Source organism: Helianthus annuus, chromosome 11 (genome assembly GCF_002127325.2).
Source record: "Helianthus annuus cultivar XRQ/B chromosome 11, HanXRQr2.0-SUNRISE, whole genome shotgun sequence".
NCBI lineage: Eukaryota > Viridiplantae > Streptophyta > Magnoliopsida > Asterales > Asteraceae > Helianthus > Helianthus annuus.
In genome coordinates, this window is record NC_035443.2 from 366740 (window position 1) to 383606 (window position 16867).

At 39.5% G+C, this 16867-nt stretch overlaps 2 protein-coding genes across 5 annotated transcripts; one reads left to right on the forward strand and one right to left on the reverse strand.

The window, feature by feature from the left end:
- Positions 1-337: 337 nt before the first annotated feature.
- LOC110889057 (UDP-rhamnose/UDP-galactose transporter 6) lies at positions 338-2848 on the forward strand. The gene is made up of 6 exons (XM_022136553.2): positions 338-482; positions 1208-1398; positions 1480-1664; positions 1745-1945; positions 2074-2235; positions 2354-2848. Exons 2-6 carry the CDS (start codon positions 1269-1271, stop codon positions 2660-2662), a joined length of 987 nt encoding a protein of 328 aa, XP_021992245.1. The 5' UTR covers positions 338-482; positions 1208-1268; the 3' UTR covers positions 2663-2848.
- Positions 2849-2916: 68 nt separating this feature from the next.
- LOC110889056 (protein GIGANTEA) lies at positions 2917-13580 on the reverse strand. 4 transcript variants are annotated; one of them, XM_022136549.2, is made up of 16 exons: positions 13358-13507; positions 13209-13253; positions 11632-11784; positions 11400-11471; positions 11255-11309; positions 11026-11168; positions 10644-10912; positions 10491-10546; positions 7651-7897; positions 7407-7557; positions 5768-5956; positions 4244-5680; positions 4058-4126; positions 3701-3919; positions 3482-3574; positions 2917-3410 (listed from the first exon to the last, which is right to left on the reverse strand). In XM_022136549.2, exons 3-16 carry the CDS (start codon positions 11749-11751, stop codon positions 3165-3167), a joined length of 3366 nt encoding a protein of 1121 aa, XP_021992241.1. In that variant the 5' UTR covers positions 11752-11784; positions 13209-13253; positions 13358-13507; the 3' UTR covers positions 2917-3164. The 4 variants fall into 4 exon arrangements, with proteins under 4 accessions (XP_021992241.1, XP_021992240.1, XP_021992242.1 ...); XM_022136548.2 differs by having other exon boundaries at positions 11632-11971; XM_022136550.2 differs by lacking the exon at positions 13209-13253 and having other exon boundaries at positions 13358-13580.
- Positions 13581-16867: the final 3287 nt, after the last annotated feature.

A 16867-nucleotide genomic window follows, 5' to 3' on the forward strand; every position in this document is an offset into this window, starting at 1 on the left:
ATTAATATAAAAATTTCTATAAATGAAACAAAAATTATAGTTTTACCAAATCGTTGAACCTCCTTATGGATTCTGAAGCGTTATTTGCTCGGTTCCATAACCCCCCCCCCCCCCTATTTTCCCAAATTGAATGCTGTCTATCATGGATTGAAGTAAAGTTGATGAAATTTCAAGCAAAACTAGGCTTTATAATTGATAATTATTTTGTTTTTATTAATAAAAGATGGTTGTTCATTCTAAAAAAATGTAGGTGAAAAGAAGCAAAAGTGTGACTGTAATTTCTATCTAAAAAACTAAAATAAAATTTGAGTAAAATGAGAAGCATCCTTGTATTGTATGCAATCAATGACACAACAGACAGCCGAAACATATTTCATTCAAGTCACATCAACATTCAATCCTCACACACACACAGCAAGCAGTGAGGAGGAGATCCAGATTCATCTATTTCGATTCGATTCGATTCGATTGGATTGATTTAGGTACGCTACTTACTCCTCCTCCTCCTTATCAAACAACAATTATAGATCTGAATTTTCTGTTTGCTCATCATTTCAATTCATGTATTCTCCTCCATCTCATTTGATTGCGGATCTGATTACCTATTCTTCTTCTTCTTCTTCTTCCAATTTCATTCATTCATTTTCTATTGTTATTCAACTCAAGTTGAAGTTGCACTTGAAATAAAGATAGCCTGCTTAAGGATTTTTAGGTATTATTAGGTGTTTCCATTAGCCGCATTTGTTGCTTTGCTTTGCTTGCTCACTAGAGATTTATTTATTTTAGTATCATTCATTCTTTATTAATAATTAATTATCCTTCATCAATCATTAATAAGATTTTCAAAGAGGATTTTTTAATTTCACAGACACTAGGTTTTCAGTGCTTGCTTCATTCATATTTCCCCTTTAAATTTATTATTATTATTATTATTATATAGTTGATGCTGCTGATAGATTATAGCCAGGTATGTTTATGCCCTGTGTGCGATGATTACAGTCATCCGTTATTGTTACCATAGACATTTATGGACAGAACCAACCCCCCCCCCCCCCCCACCCAATGTTAATTGTAGCCGCCTCTCCTCCTTCTAGCTGCTGCCTGCATCAATTCTTTTCTTTCTTTCTTTCTTGATTCCTCTTCTTAACTTTGTAAACTAATATGAATGAATGCTAACCTTTCTTCAAAATCTGATATATTTTTTCAGAAAAAAAAATATCTGTGACAAAACAAACAAGAAATTGGATGCGGGATCAACGATACTGAAAATGCCTCCATCAAGTAAGGCTGATAAAAAGGCGGCAGTAGATGCTGCAGCATGGATGTTCAACATAGTCACTTCCGTGGGGATCATCATAGTCAACAAAGCGTTAATGGCCACATATGGTTTCACTTTTGGTATCTTCTTCTGCCAACATATTTTCTTAAAAATTCATCCGGTTACTAGACTAGACTAGATATTCATATTTCTACTTGCAGCAACAACGTTGACTGGATTGCATTTCGTTACTACCACCTTGATGACCCTTGTTCTTAGGTGGCTGGGCTACATCCAACCATCCCATCTACCCACTTCAGAACTTATGAAATTTGTCCTCTTTGCTAACTTCTCTATTGTCGGGATGAACGTCAGTCTTATGTGGAACTCAGTGGGATTCTACCAGGTAATAATAATATTCATTTCGGTCTCCCTCCCGTTCTGATCTTGAAATATCTATGCTGAGTTGTATTTTGTTAATGTCAGATCGCAAAGTTGAGTATGATCCCTGTATCATGCTTATTTGAAGTTGTGTTTGATAAGATTCGATATTCAAGAGACACAAAACTCAGTATTTTGGTGGTTCTTCTGGGTGTTGCTGTCTGCACTGTTACTGATGTGAGTGTTAACGCCAAAGGTTTTCTTGCTGCTTTCATTGCAGTATGGACCACCTCTCTTCAGCAATACGTAATTTTTCCATCCCTCAACTTTAATGAAGCGTTCAATCGTTACATGGATTCTTGCAAAAGAAACACCTTTTCTTAATTTTGAATGAACTGCCTTGTTCCGAATCTGACTTTTTATGTGCAATACAGTACGTTCATTACCTTCAAAGGAAATACTCGTTAAGCTCCTTCAATCTGCTGGGACATACCGCACCTATCCAGGCTGGATCTTTGCTAGTATTGGGCCCGTTTTTGGATTACTGGTTGACTGACAAGAGAGTGGACGCTTTTAAATATGATCTACCATCTACGGTGAGTGTACTTCACTTCATATACAGTTATTTCATTAACTTCAATTACAATCTGTGTGCACGATGGTACAAAGTAGTGGTTTTTTGTTGTTGGGTGACTGAGTGTTTTAGCGGCACAGGTGTTCATACTCCTATCGTGCACAATTGCGGTAGGCACGAATCTGAGCCAGTTCATCTGCATCGGGCGATTCACAGCGGTCTCGTTCCAAGTACTTGGGCATATGAAAACCATACTGGTTTTGATTTTGGGGTTCATATTTTTTGGGAGAGAAGGGTTGAACCTTCATGTGGTGATTGGGATGATCATAGCCATAGTGGGCATGATTTGGTACGGGAATGCGTCTTCAAAACCCGGCGGCAAAGAACGCCACGCTCATTTGCTTCCCAAAAACAATCACCAAACTTCAATCGCGGGTGAGAAGGTCTAAAGCATAGTTAGTTGTTGATACCCAAAATTTCTTTCTTTTGATTAAATTACCATTATTTGTGTTATTTTTATCACTTTCTGATATGAGGATCTTGGTGAAGCAAATGTTTCTTTGTTTAACCTATGATGATGATTCTAAATTGTAGTGTGGAAAAAATCAAATCTCATTATTATTATTATTATTTTTGGTTCATTTTCGTTTTCATAATAATCAATATAAGTACTTGTAACATTCTAGAGTAAATAACAAAAAAAAAAAAAAACCACCAATATATTTAATTTGGAACATGACATGAAACTGAAAACACAAGTAGAGAATAGAGATATGTTGTATCCAAACAGAAGAAGTTTAAGTATCCAAAGATCAATTTGTGATACAATCTGAAATACAAAGGCAAAGGCATATATCTCTCTCTATGCATAAGTAAAAGATAACGAGTCTATAAATATAATCATCAAGCAGGCACCATGTATACTGTACAACCCTATCGCCATCGACTAGATTAGATGGATATTGGACACCCCAACTCCTTTGCAGCAATATCCAGATAATCAATTGGCATTCCAGTTGCAACTCGACTCCTCGCTTCCCAGGTTAGACATTTCCCCAGGTCTGCTTCCCAGTCGATGGCATTCGCATCTTCACCTACTGCCCCCACTTGCAATATGGCTCGAAGAACAGATATGCTGAGTGTTCGCACGTGAGCACTCGGGTGAGAAAGGCATCGTACTGTAGCTGGCAGGCGACACTATCACAGACACAAATAATTAGCCAATGTGTTTATTTTATAATTTTCTAAAGTTAGTTTATCTTTTTTACCTTGAGTAGATTAGAGAGACCATCTGCAACTGCCAACCCTGATTCTCCCCACTCAAGAACAGGCTGAACTGCTCTAGCTGTTGCTTCCAGAAGCTGAAATCGAGCATGAAATAAACAACACGTCACCAAATATTGACATAAAACAGCGTCACAAACATGTTGATACATTATGTGAACTATATGTTATGGTTTAACACGAATGATAATAAGAACAAAAACCTCAAGTTGTGGTAAGGTGCAAGCTTCTCCATCAACAAGCATGCCATCAGTGGCACGCAGTAGCAGGTCTAATGCAGTGGCTAAAATCATTAGCGACTCGGGGGTGTCGTGTTTTCTCATTAACTCCACAATTAACTTCACGATTCTTTGATTTATTCTCCACATTTTTTGACCAAGATCGTCGTCTTTAGCAATCCATGGCTGTAATTCCCTCTCGGCCTGACATGCAAATACATAAAACCAGGAAAGTGACTAAACAATAATAAATTAAATATAACTGACGGCTAAATACTTGTCAAACGATAATGCTAATCAATAAATGTTTAGAAACAATCCAGAGATGAACAAAATCTGGACCTGAAGAACGATAGCAGTTGCAGCTATTGTCGGTGATGCTGACACCACATTGCAGAGTGCATCAACCACCTGTGTCGAGAAACAACGATAAATTGAAAGTGTCACATAGACGCACCAATACTGAGATACAAGTATCAGAAATGGTTTTTAGTATAAGATGGACGTTGTTAAAAATAGAAAGATTACCTGTCTCCATCCTTGCTGAGCAGAGGTGCTTTCTGCAGTAAGTTGCATTTCAGGTGATGCGATCATCTTATGCCAGAGCAACGACACAACGGAGAAACACAACTCTTGTTTCTCCGTCAGTACGGATCTTAAAAGAACACGTGCACTGCCATTAAATCCAATATGTCGGTCCATTGTAAGAAAATTAGCCAACTCTGAAGCATTAAACGGAAAACTCATTATCCCTTTCTCAGAGCTGCTGTCCATGTCATCACATAACTTAGAAACTTTATCATCCGTTGCCATAGTTTTTACAGTGACTTGATGTGCGGTTGATGACTCCCCTGTTTCTGTTTCACAGCTATTTTGTTTTTTACCGTTTAAGCATACAATAGGGTGATGATTTGAGATGGGTGCATCCAACGGCTCTGCTTTGTTGACGATTGATGCCACTGCTTTACCATGAATATCGATCAAATTATAAAGTGAAGATGCTGTAGAGTGAATTTGTTTATCCCATTTGCACCTCATCAAAACCGATAGTGCACGCATGCAAGCCTTTGACCGTCTAAAAAGCTCGGAAATATGAGCCGCGACCATAGCTGCAGCGACTATTTCATTTGAACTATAACTCCAAGACGTGCCAACAGACGACGGTTTTAGAGAAAAAAGCGCTTCCAATATTGATAATATCCTGCGAGTGTGACTAACTGCCGAATCGATACTGTTCTGGAAACCATTTGCAGATTTAACCAGCTTTACGTTTTTTGAAACGTCCTCGGTATTTGAATGATTACTACTACCTGCTCTTGAAATCAAAGGAAAAAGCTGAAGCTCACAAGCAAGAGCACAAACAGCAGCCAGAACGTAAGAATCAAAAGCCGCAACAGGTCCTTGTTTATTTACTGTTTTACCCCCTTTGCCTTTTGGTTTCTTTCCCACATGAAGCTGGGCTTCATGGCTAACACACACAGTCAAAATAACAAAAAGTAGTCTAGACGAAAGCTCGATAGTGGCACATGATTCTAAAAACAGCGAGTGAACCATGGTTCGAAGCTCGGCTACCGCCAAATTTTTGGAAGCAGACCCGAAAACGTATCGTGTTTTTGTTGTGTGTTCGAACGAAGATTCTGCTGGAAATGTTCTTTGAAGGATTGTTTCAACGGTAGCAACAAATATCTTCATGAGACATGCTTCAGATGGACTGCCACGTGGCAGATATTCAAGAACTTTAAGGAGGGGTATGTATAGGTTCCATGATAATACAGGTGGTTGTAAAGGGGTCGCAACGATGATTTCGGGAAGATCAATTACAGATGAACTCAACGGAATTAAGCCATACGCAGCTTCCCATATCGTGCATATCCTCCATTCAACCTCAGGCCCGTGTGCACATAGCATTGATGCTATCCCTTGAGCTGTAGCTTCAATCGTTGCTTCAGCTGCTGGCATTTGTCTCTGCGTATATATAATTTGAGTTTCCGGTTTTATGTAGCTTACGTTTCGTACAATTACAACAGTGGAGATAAACTGATAAACGCATACCTGTTTTTTATGGGTTGAAATGTAATCACCAGTAGGTTCAACTGGCCTAAGCGGAGGAAAAAGCAAAGCAGGTTGGGAAAGTATCCGGAAAAGTAAAGCAGCAGCGGAGTCTGCTGCAATGCCAGCTCGCATGGACATTGCGGTTCCAATTGCACGCAAGAAGTGCAAATGCATCCAGTTTCTAGGCAGCTAAAAAGTAAAAAAAAAAAAAAATTAAAAAGATAAGTAAAGACCTTATGTGGTTTAAAAAAAACCTTTGATAACATCTACTGAGATTTATATGTGTGTGTGTGTGTAACAACTGAAACTATAATTAGACATCATATTTTCATATTCAACGATATATATTACTCTCAGTCATAGCATTCAGAAAAAAAAAATAATAAGACCATCTTTCATAAAAGCTATTAACTAAACCTGATTAAACAAAAATCAAAGCTATGACAGTTTATATCAATAGATATGTCACTCACAAATGACTCACTGGACCTGGTTACTAGCTTGAAGCCCTGAAATCTTCAGGCATTGCGTTTTATTGATTTTATATATATTAAGAAAAGCTTAACTAAATTTATCAGGGGAGTTGTGTGCTTATGTTGAAATATCAATCATCACTAAAATCAAGTACAGAAACAGCAGACGATCCGTCTGTAAACTTCAACCACCATGAAGCTTTGTGTTAACTTTTTTGGCTGAATAAATATTTGTTTTAGTTGGGCCCAATGAGAAGCAGGAAGAGATTCCTACCTGCGACCTTTGGATTTACAAAGCCCGGCAGTCTAGTCCTTCCAACGAGTAAAGTCTGCATGAAAGAACTGAAACCAAGATTTCAGTTTGTACAACCAGAGGCGACGGTCTTTAGAAAAGTATGAATCAAACTCATGAAATGTGACATGAGCACAGTAATGTACTTTTACAGATAGGTTCTATAACATTGATGACCCTAACTCGACATGAAAACCTAAAGGTGAAACTTTGACCTGGAACAAAGGTCATGAAGAAAACAGACGATCGAGAGTGTAAGGGAGTATTAGGGAACAGGATAGAGAACTGGGTTTCTCGAAGAGATTTAAGCATATTATTGCTGTATAGAACTGAATGTGCAAATACCATATTATTATATAAGCACACAACCCTATTGGTCATCAAGTCATGTTTAAACTCCCCAACCATGTTTTAATAAGCAAGTAGAGTCAGCTTTTAGTCTGTTAGTCAAGTGATTTTCTAGTCTATGGAAATAGTTTGGATAAAAGAAAGAGGATATAAACATACGTAAGAACAACCCATAAATAGACGTTTTGAGTCACATATTTTGCAATATTTGACCAGGTACATAGTTTAATGACTTAATCAAGGTGTTATAATAAAAAAAAATTATTTAACCAAGCATAGAGACAGTTGAACAGATCAAGTAATGTCCCCATGTTGCAACAAGAAAGTTTATAGAACTAAATCCAGTTTTAACCAAGAAAACAAAGCAAAATAGATTAAACAAGCACACATTCGACCTACGGTGAACTCACATGCGCAAAGGCCCGTGTGTGGATCTATCAACATATAAGCAACACTCAGATGGCAATGATATTGGCAGTTTTGAAAAAAAAAACAGCTTAAGCTTTAAATTTTACAATCAACTTACCCTCATTCCAGATGCATAGTCTTCTGCTGCTCGAAGCAGTTCAACAAGTTGAACAGCTGCATCAAGAGCATCTGGGGCCCACGATGGTGGTGCCTCTAGCAGTCCAAGAAGAAGCCTTTGTGTGGCACTCGGACTAGCAATGGCATAATACCTAAAGTACCATGGAACAGAAACAAGTTTGAAACATAATGTCACGATCTTCGGTAACAAAAAACAGCATATATTCTGCTTTATAAATTATAACCTGTGAAACAATCTTGCATATGGCTCTAAAGCAGGAAGGCCTGCAACAAGGTGCTCATCCATGGCGGTTGTCGGTGGAGGAAGTAACAGAGCAGGAACGGCAGCTGCAGTTAGAGTAGCGGTTTCATATCGAGCAACTTCTTCATCACATACACTTAAAATTACACCAGCTCCGTTAGCAACTGCCCATCTAGGAGTAGATGGCATTAATTGTGGATGCTTTCCAGATCCGCGTGAAGAAGCCATCACTGAACATAAACATCATGTGTTATCCTTCTGTCAACAATACAATATTATATAAATTAATGCTAAAAATAATTTAATTGGTGTAAAAGATATCGAATTAGTGAAGTTGTAATCTGATACGAAATCAGACTCAATTCAGGAGGGAAATTAGGAAAAGGAAGTGGGTGACTGGGGCTGAAAAATAGGAAGTAGCTGCTGTTTAGTTTACGTTTAAATGTGTTTCTGTGTTTAGTTTAGGAATATGGTTTTTATATTTTTAGAAAAGAGTTAATTGCCATTTTAGTCCCTGTGGTTTGGGTCATTTTGTCAGTTTAGTCCAAAGGTTTCTTTTTTAACACCTGGATCCAAAAAGGTTTCATCGTTGCCATTTTGGTCCAACTGGCTTAACTCCATCCATATATGTTAAGTCTGCCAAGGGTATTTTAGTCATTTCATTTTTCTTTTTATTAACCCTTTATGGCTAAAATGACTAAAATGCCCTTGGCAGACTTGACAAATATGGATAGAGTTAAGTCAGTTGGACCAAAATGGCAACGATGAAATATTTTTGGATTCAGATGTAAAAAATGAAACCTTTGGACTAAACTGGCAAAATGGGCCAATCCACAGGGACTAAAATGGCAATTAACTCTTTAGAAAATTCAGAATTGTATTCTGTTTTGGAGACTTAATCCTTCTCGAAATGGATTAAAATCTGTAGCTGATTAGTTTAGTTTTCTGGGTTTTATCATTTGGTTCCATTGTCGGGAAATCAAATGGCACTTACAACCCGGAATTTGGCGGATCAACTAGCAACCATTGCAGCACAATTAGATGCCATTCTGGCATCTTTGAGGGACGACGTTGACGAAATCAAAGCCCAGATGATCGGAGATGGCTGTAACATTGAAGAATCAGGCAGTGATTTGAAGAAGACAGTGGAGATGGGCATAAAAGGGACGCCAACTGATGAAGAATTGAATAAAGAAGAACCGGAGGCTGAAGTGCTTATACAGAAATCTAGAACCGTGTATAATGCTGGTAGGATCGATGTCCCTGATTGTACTTCCCAGAACTATGACCAACTTCAAAAGGACTTCCCCCAAAAATTGATTTGTCATGAGAATGAGCATGTTGTTTTAACGCAGCCACTTCCTCAATTGAAAACAAATCCGGAGATTGAAGATTTGGATCCACTAAACCTCTCAAGGGAAGATTTGACCAAACATAGGGATGCGAGGTTATCACCCAGATTTTTTGGGCCATATAGTCTTTGATAAGGTGGACCCAATAGTCTATGAGTGTGCGCTTCCACAGGGCTCTTGCATCCACCCTATCATTCATATTACAACGTTCAAGGCGGCTCGTAGACAACTCACTGCTTCATTGGATACTTCCCAGCCTACTACTAAAGTTCTAAACAATCATGGGGTCCAGGAAACCGGTCAAGCTATAATGGAATGGCTCATCGCTTGGTATAACAGTCAATAAATATCAGATAAGCGACTTGAGGACAAGTCGTTTCACCGGCCAGGATGTATTGATACGAAATCAGACTCAATTCAGGAGGGAAATTAGGAAAAGGAAGTGGGTGACTGGGGCTGAAAAATAGGAAGTAGCTGCTGTTTAGTTTACGTTTAAATGTGTTTCTTTGTGTTTAGTTTAGGAGTATGGTTTTTATATTTTTAGAAAATTCAGAATTGTATTCTGTTTTGGAAACTTAATCCTTCTCGAAATGGATTAACATCTGTAGCTGATTAGTTTAGTTTTCTGGGTTTTATCATTTGGTTCCATCGCCGGGAAATCAAACGGCACTTACAACCCGGAATTTGGCGGATCAACTAGCAACCATTGCAGCACAATTAGATGCCATTCTGGCATCTTTGAGGGACGACGTTGACGAAATCAAAGCCCAGATGATCGGAGATGGCTGTAACATTGAAGAATCAGGCAGTGATTTGAAGAAGACGGTCGATTGTTATGGACTAATACCATTGCAAGGTATGGGACTTGTCCCACATCGGTTGTATGGGCAACTGATGTGGGGTTTATATACCAAATGGGCTCTCTCACCCACCAGACTAGTCTTTTGGGTTGAGTTCTCTCGTTTGGTATGTAACATTGGTATCAGAGCTAGAACTCGGAGTGGTGGCCCACGGAGTGGTGGCCTGGAGAGAGCCAGCCGTTACCAACGTGGCCATGACCAACGGGGCTCGGAGTGGTGGCCTCGAAAGAGCCAGTCGTGACCAACGAGGACGTTGGCCCTTAAGGCGGGTCGATTGTTATGGACTAATACCATTGCAAGGTATGGGACTTGTCCCACATCGGTTGTATGGGCAACTGATGTGGGGTTTATATACCAAATGGGCTCTCTCACCCACCCGACTAGTCTTTTGGGTTGAGTTCTCTCGTTTGGTATGTAACATAATCTTTCCAAGTTCATGTATTTTCCTTTACGGCTTTACCCTCAGTGTGGCCCTTCCTAAACCATTCATTACCTAAGCAATCCCACATGATTTACTCATATATGTAAGATGCCAAACTCAAAGGGTCAAAGCATTCTAGCATAATTGTATGCAGATCACAAACTGGTTGGATGTAAACTAGTCCACTTACCGACTGACGGTGGCTTAAGTTCTCCTGCAGCATATTTTCCCATGACACCTCCACACCTATGAATGCAATAAAGTTTGATAAGTTATGGTATAGAGTGCATATAATACACAGAAAACAAAAGATTTACTCTACAATGATCAGATTCCCACTTACCAACGAAAGTAGTCGCTTCTGATGCCTAGAGGTGCAGCAAGCAACAGATCAGTGATCCAAGGGGACAGGGGCCTCAGTGGTTTCTTTTCATGATGCAGAGATTGTGAAGAAGATTCACCATCTGTAGAGTTGCTTGTTGATGCCTGGCTGCCACTGCTACTTTCTGTTTCGCCATGTGGCCGTTCAACCTTAAAAATTGGTCGATTGTAATGAGTTAATATTCGCAAAATCTCTCCACATGCCAGCGCCCATTGTTCAGAATATTCATTCTGCATTTCAGGAGCTATATTAGCTACATTATAAATCTTTATTGAGCACAAAGTTGACTACATTTCGTCAGCAACATTAAAAATATATTTTATTGAGCATAATGTTGACTTACGTCAGCACTTGGGCAGATTAATGAAATGAAAGAAGCAAACGGAGGAGTGCTTCGTTCATACTCCATTGTGCCATCAATGATGCATGAAATTATAGGTAGAATGACAGCATGCCCATGTTCCGGATGATGAAGGACAAACATTGCTGGAGAGTTGAGATTAATTAAAGAAATAGTTTGTCACAAAAATCTAATCAAGAAAAACTGCAAATTCATAAGCAAAAGACAATACCCAAGACATCATCAAAGAGGCGTTTTTCACTTGTTGGATAACGATGGCGAACCAACTGCAAATTAAATATATTAGTAATAGTAATTAATATAACATCTCTTAACGAGGACTAGAATGTCTTTGAAATTTGTGCATAATTAAATACCTCGGCTATATCTTCGGGGAACTGCTCTGATGTGAATTGACCAAAGTAATCAACATATGCTGTAATTTGTGCCTGCGTACAAAATTAATTGAAAAACCATTATAGTTGAACCAGAAACTTATAAGCTATATTGTCATCATCAAATGCATGTTAAATTCATTAATAACCAATCAACTTAATGCAGAATTTACGGTGATGCACGTGTTCAAACAAGTGTGTGAATAATATATACCTTACGCTGCTCTGGATCAGGTGGTGGAGGCCAAAACAGTGAGGAGAATTGTAGACCGTCGATCCACCTTTCAGATGTAGCGGCCATATGAACGCTTTCACCCTGACTTTCTGCTGACATAGTAAAGGTGAAAGCTGCAAGCTTCAATTTTCACTGCTACCAATCAAGAATGAGAAGATTGTAATTCAGCATTTTATACAGCAGCTGATGTCTCCTATAACGCAGTTTAATTACAACAAGAGCAATTTTGAGGTCAACGAAGAACAACTCAAAATCGTTAGTCCTAAAACAGAATTATTGCCTCTCTTAGTTGCCCGGTCGAATAACACTACCTAACAGCCTGTAACCATAGAATAACCAGTATCAGATGAAGTAAGTTTTACGGCAAATACAATCAACAGGATAAGCAGAAAGGAAACGGATATCTCAAGATCACAGAAAAACAAATAAATAAATAAATAAATACAGAATAGTTTTGGGAGAAAGAAGTCAAGAACATAACATATGGAATAAATAGCTATCTCAATCCAAGGTTTAAACGAACGGAATCGAGCCTCGAGGCGTTTTCTCTTCGCCTCAAGAGGCAGAATTAAAAAAAATATAAATAGTATATCTTATAAAAAATAAAAAATTGACACCAAAAGTCTAAAACATCAAAAACACACATAAACCCATGAAGCGCCTCCCCTGAGGCGCACATTTTCTCACTGCCTCGGCCCTTAGAGGCGTACGTACAAACATGATACCACTCATACACGTTTTCTTACCGCCTCGCCTAGAGGCGCACGTGTCAACGGTTTTTTAAACCATGTCTCAATCCACCTTCAAAATTGAAGTATCGATCATGTCCTTCTAAAATCTTTTATAAAACAAAACCTATCCTATTCTATTCTATGTAACCAAATAATTATGTAAAACATCAAAATAACTCATATGACGCCCCGCTTGTGGTGTGCACATATAATGTATATATGTGTGGGCCCTCAGGGGGCAAAAGTGAAATTGCACTAATTTTAACGTTATTTTACTAATTTGGTGAAAATAACGTTAAAAGCGGCCGACAGTTAATCATGCATCATGTGGTGGCGTTGATAGCCGAAAGACAAAAGGGTACATGCACTAATCGGCCTTTGTCCCGATTGTTGAGTGTTACGTACCTTATGTCCAAGGCTTGATGCAAAACTACTATCGAGCCAGAGTCTCACCGGAAGCTGTCTCTCTATTCCTATGGGGTAGAGGTAAGGTTGTCTACATCTTACCCTCTTCAGAAGACCCTACCTTAGCTTTGCTATTGGTGGGAGTTACCGAATAAGATGATGATCAAAATAAGTCATAAAATTAAATACATACAAGTAAAAAGGTAAGTTAACACACACAAACAAGCCCTAGAAGAAAATATGACACTAATTTCGAAAATCCGTTGCAGTAAAATTTATATCTATATGAACACCTGAATTAAACTAAAATTACGAATCAAACACCTGAATTAACTAAAATTTACTAACATATATCAATAGAGAACAATTAAATACTAAAAAGGTACACATAGCATATACAATTTGGAATATTAGCCTAACCTGAGGTGATTGAAGGTAACTAAATTCATAATAACCAAGCACAAACTGCAAATACGATATATATATATGTGTAACAAATCTGAAGATCTTAAGAACAATTAAAACAAAAACAGATAAAAATAGATGAGAAATTGAAGAACATATGTTACCTGAAGCGAAGAAGAATCGATGAACGACGGAGTTAGTTGGCGAGTGTGAGAGGGTTCAGAGAGAGAAGAAAACTAGGGATGAAGAGAGAGAGAGAGAAATAATAAAATGTTTTTTAGAAAAAGAAAAATGAAAAATAGAGAAGAAGAAGAAGAAGATCTTTAGCTGGGTGTGTGAGAGATTAGGGATCTAAGGTTGCATACGTGGCAATGATATTTTCCTCTCAGCATAAGGCGGCCACGTCCAGACATCATTACATACAACATACATGACATGATACATGTAGTCACTAGTGAAATACCAATATTGTCCTTGACGTCGCGTGGGGTTGATGCTTCAAAGCATATTCCTGTTTTTCAAAGTGAGAGCGAGTTAGGGCCTGTTTGTTTACCTGTTAATGAGGATTTTAATGGTTCAGACTTCTTACTGGTTTAGCACTTAATGGTTCAGACTGTTTGTTTCACGAGCAAATGTCTGAATGGTTCAGACATTTGCCTCTGAATGGTTAAGACCTCTAATCTGAATTGGTCAGACATTTGCCTCTGAACGGTTAAGCATTATACAGGCTCTTAATGGTTCAGACCTCTTACTGGTTCAGCACTTAACCATTTAGATGTTGCCAAAAAAGCCCCTTAGTGGTTAGGCTTAGAAACGGTTTAATCACTTGTAAGGGGGAACGGGGAGCTCGCAGGGAGGTGAGCGGGGAAGCCAAGTGTCGCACAGTGAAGGTGCCACCAACACTGAAAGTGTCACGCGGTGAAGGTGAATGCGGGGACTTGTCACCGCATATGGGGAAAATAAGGGAGAGGGGGTAGTGGTGGGCCCACTCTCTTTCAACCAGTCATGCCTTTTAAAAAAATGGTTTTTGAAAGAGTAAAAACTTTCTGTTGATTTCATTAACCAATTTACAACAATATAAATAGGAAAACTAAACTAAATACAAGGAGATAATTATGCTCATTTACAACTAATCTTGACTATACAATTTGAATGTAAATTAAACGTGGTAAGGAGTGATTCCAGGAGATATAGGAGGATGGTTATTGACTTTGGTGATTTGCTTTATTTTGGCAAGTATTACGGTTGTTACCCCCCGGCAAGCGAAACGGCGGTGGATGAACTCTAAGCAAATCTCGAAAATGTTTAAACAAAGGTCTCGGCAAGCTTTTCGTAAAGATATCCGCAAGTTGAAGCTTGGTAGGAATGAACTTGGTGTGTAGCTTCCCGGACATGACCAGTTCCCGCACAAAATGATAATCCAAATCTATATGTTTAGCACGCTTGTGAGAGACGGGATTTTGAGACATAAACAAAGCGCTTCTATTATCGCATAATAGAGTCGGCCGAGACCTGGGTAAAGCATGCAGTTCCTGTAGTAAATGAGTAATCCAAACTATTTCAGCTGCAGCATTCGCCATTGCCCGATATTCGGATTCGCAACTTGAGCGTGACACTGTTGGTTGTTTCTTCGCACTCCATGAGACTAAGTTTCCACCTAAGAAAATTGAGTAACCATAAGTTGACCGTCGGGTTTCAATGCACCTAGCCCAATCCGCATCCGAATATCCTAAAATGGAAGCCGTGGTTGGTCTAGTAAAAACTAAACCGTGAGAGATTGTTCCTTTGACATAACGAAGAATGCGTTTAACCAGTTGAAAGTGATGATCAGTTGGAGAATGGAGGTATTGACAGGCTTGATTAACGGCATATGAAAGGTCGGGACGAGTAATAGTGAGGTATTGGAGAGCTCCCACAAGAGAGCGGTAAAGGGTAGGATCGGAAAAAAGGTTACTGGTTTTAGTGAAGGAATCGGTGGATGCAAGAGGAGTGGGTACGGGTTTGGCTTCGGTGAGGCCGGCTCGAGTGAGAATGTCATTTGCATACTTGGTTTGAGTGAGGAAAAGACCCTTTTCATCGTGGATGACTTCAAGGCCGAGGAAATAACTTAGCAATCCAAGGTCTTTAATGGCAAATTCACTATGTAGACGAGCCGTAAAGGAGGTAATGAGTGAGGTTTTGTTTCCCGTGAGGATGAGATCATCAACGTAGACAAGAAGATACAAGATGGAATCTCCTTGACTGTAAATGAAAAGCGAGGGATCGGCACGGCTGCATGTGAAACCGAAGGAAATGAGAAACGAACTCAACCTTTGAAACCAAGCTCTAGGAGCTTGTTTTAAACCATAGAGTGCTTTGTTTAATTTGCACACATGGTTTGGAAATTTAGGATCGATGAAACCGGGAGGTTGCTCCATGTAAACTGTTTCCGAAAGGTGACCATTTAAAAACGCATTGTTGACATCTAGTTGACGGAGAGGCCAACTGTTGATGACGGCTAAGGAGAGGACAATGCGAATGGTGGAGGCTTTCACGACCGGGCTAAACGTATGATTGAAGTCGATACCCGGGATTTGAGTGAAGCCTTGGGCGACAAGACGTGCTTTGTGGCGGTCAAGGGAGCCATCAGAACGAAATTTAGTTCGGAAAACCCATTTGGATCCAACAATGTTGGTAGAGGAAGGGCGAGGCACAAGGGACCAAGTGTGATTTCGAGTAAGAGCCGAAAATTCATCTTGCATGGCACACATCCAATGAGAGTGTTTAGAGGCACTTTTAAAGCCTTTTGGAACACTGTTTGTGAGAAGTGCCGCATGAAGGCAGGAGTGGTTTATGGTAGCAAGATATGAGGTGTATTTCGGATTTGGTTTAACGGTGCCAACTTTAGACCGAGTAGTCATGGAATGAGACGGAGCTATGGGGGGAGGAGAGGGAGAGGGTACGGGTGAAGATGGGGGGCAGAGGGTGGACGGGGAGGGTGTTGAAGGGGTTGGTGATGATGATGGAGAGTGAGGTTGTTGTACGGGTGGAGTGTGAAGGGGGATTGATGGACCGATGGAGAATCACACATGGAACAGATTGGTGGATGAGTTGTTGAAGGGTGTTGGGCCGATAATGAGGAGAGGGTGGAGATAGTTGTTGGGCTTTGATGAATGGATGGTGAATGGGCCGAAGGGTGAGGAGAAGTGGACTGAGGAGTTGGAGTTGGAGTTGGAGAAGTGTTGGATTGGGCCGAAGGCTGAAATGGTGAGATGGGTTTATTGGGCTTTTGTTTATCAGTGGGTTGAGGTGTGGAGACATCATCATTGAATGATGATAAAAACAGAGATGCAATATCTGTTTGTGAGGAATTATCGACACATGGAAGTGAGTTTTCATCGAACCGAGCATGCCGGGTTACATACATACGTGAGGACGCGGGATCGAAGCATTTGTAGCCTTTGTATTGGGAAGAGTATCCCAAAAAAATACATGGTATGCTTCGAGGTGCGAGTTTATGAGGAGCGTAGTCACGCAAATATGGGTACACACGACACCCAAATACCCGAAAATTAGAATAATTAGGTGTCGAGGAGAATAATAATTCAAATGGCGATTTGTCATTTAAAAGTTTTGTTGGCAAGCGGTTTATGATATAAGTGGCGGAACTAAAGGCATCATGCCAATGAGTGATA

What these genes read in the sequence shown, in the direction of transcription:
- LOC110889057 (XM_022136553.2), top strand. Translation starts at nt 1,269, where the DNA reads ATGCCTCCATCAAGTAAGGCTGATAAAAAGGCGGCAGTAGATGCTGCA. An exon ending in ACTCAGTGGGATTCTACCAG is followed by an intron (nt 1,665 to 1,744) that starts GTAATAATAATA and finishes TGTTAATGTCAG; the next exon opens with ATCGCAAAGTTGAGTATGAT. An exon ending in CCACCTCTCTTCAGCAATAC is followed by an intron (nt 1,946 to 2,073) that starts GTAATTTTTCCA and finishes TGTGCAATACAG; the next exon opens with TACGTTCATTACCTTCAAAG.
- LOC110889056 (XM_022136550.2), bottom strand. Translation starts at nt 11,751, where the DNA reads ATGTCAGCAGAAAGTCAGGGTGAAAGCGTTCATATGGCCGCTACATCT. An exon ending in CCTCTTTGATGATGTCTTGG is followed by an intron (nt 11,169 to 11,254) that starts GTATTGTCTTTT and finishes TCAACTCTCCAG; the next exon opens with CAATGTTTGTCCTTCATCAT. An exon ending in GTCTCTCTAATCTACTCAAG is followed by an intron (nt 3,411 to 3,481) that starts GTAAAAAAGATA and finishes TGTCTGTGATAG; the next exon opens with TGTCGCCTGCCAGCTACAGT.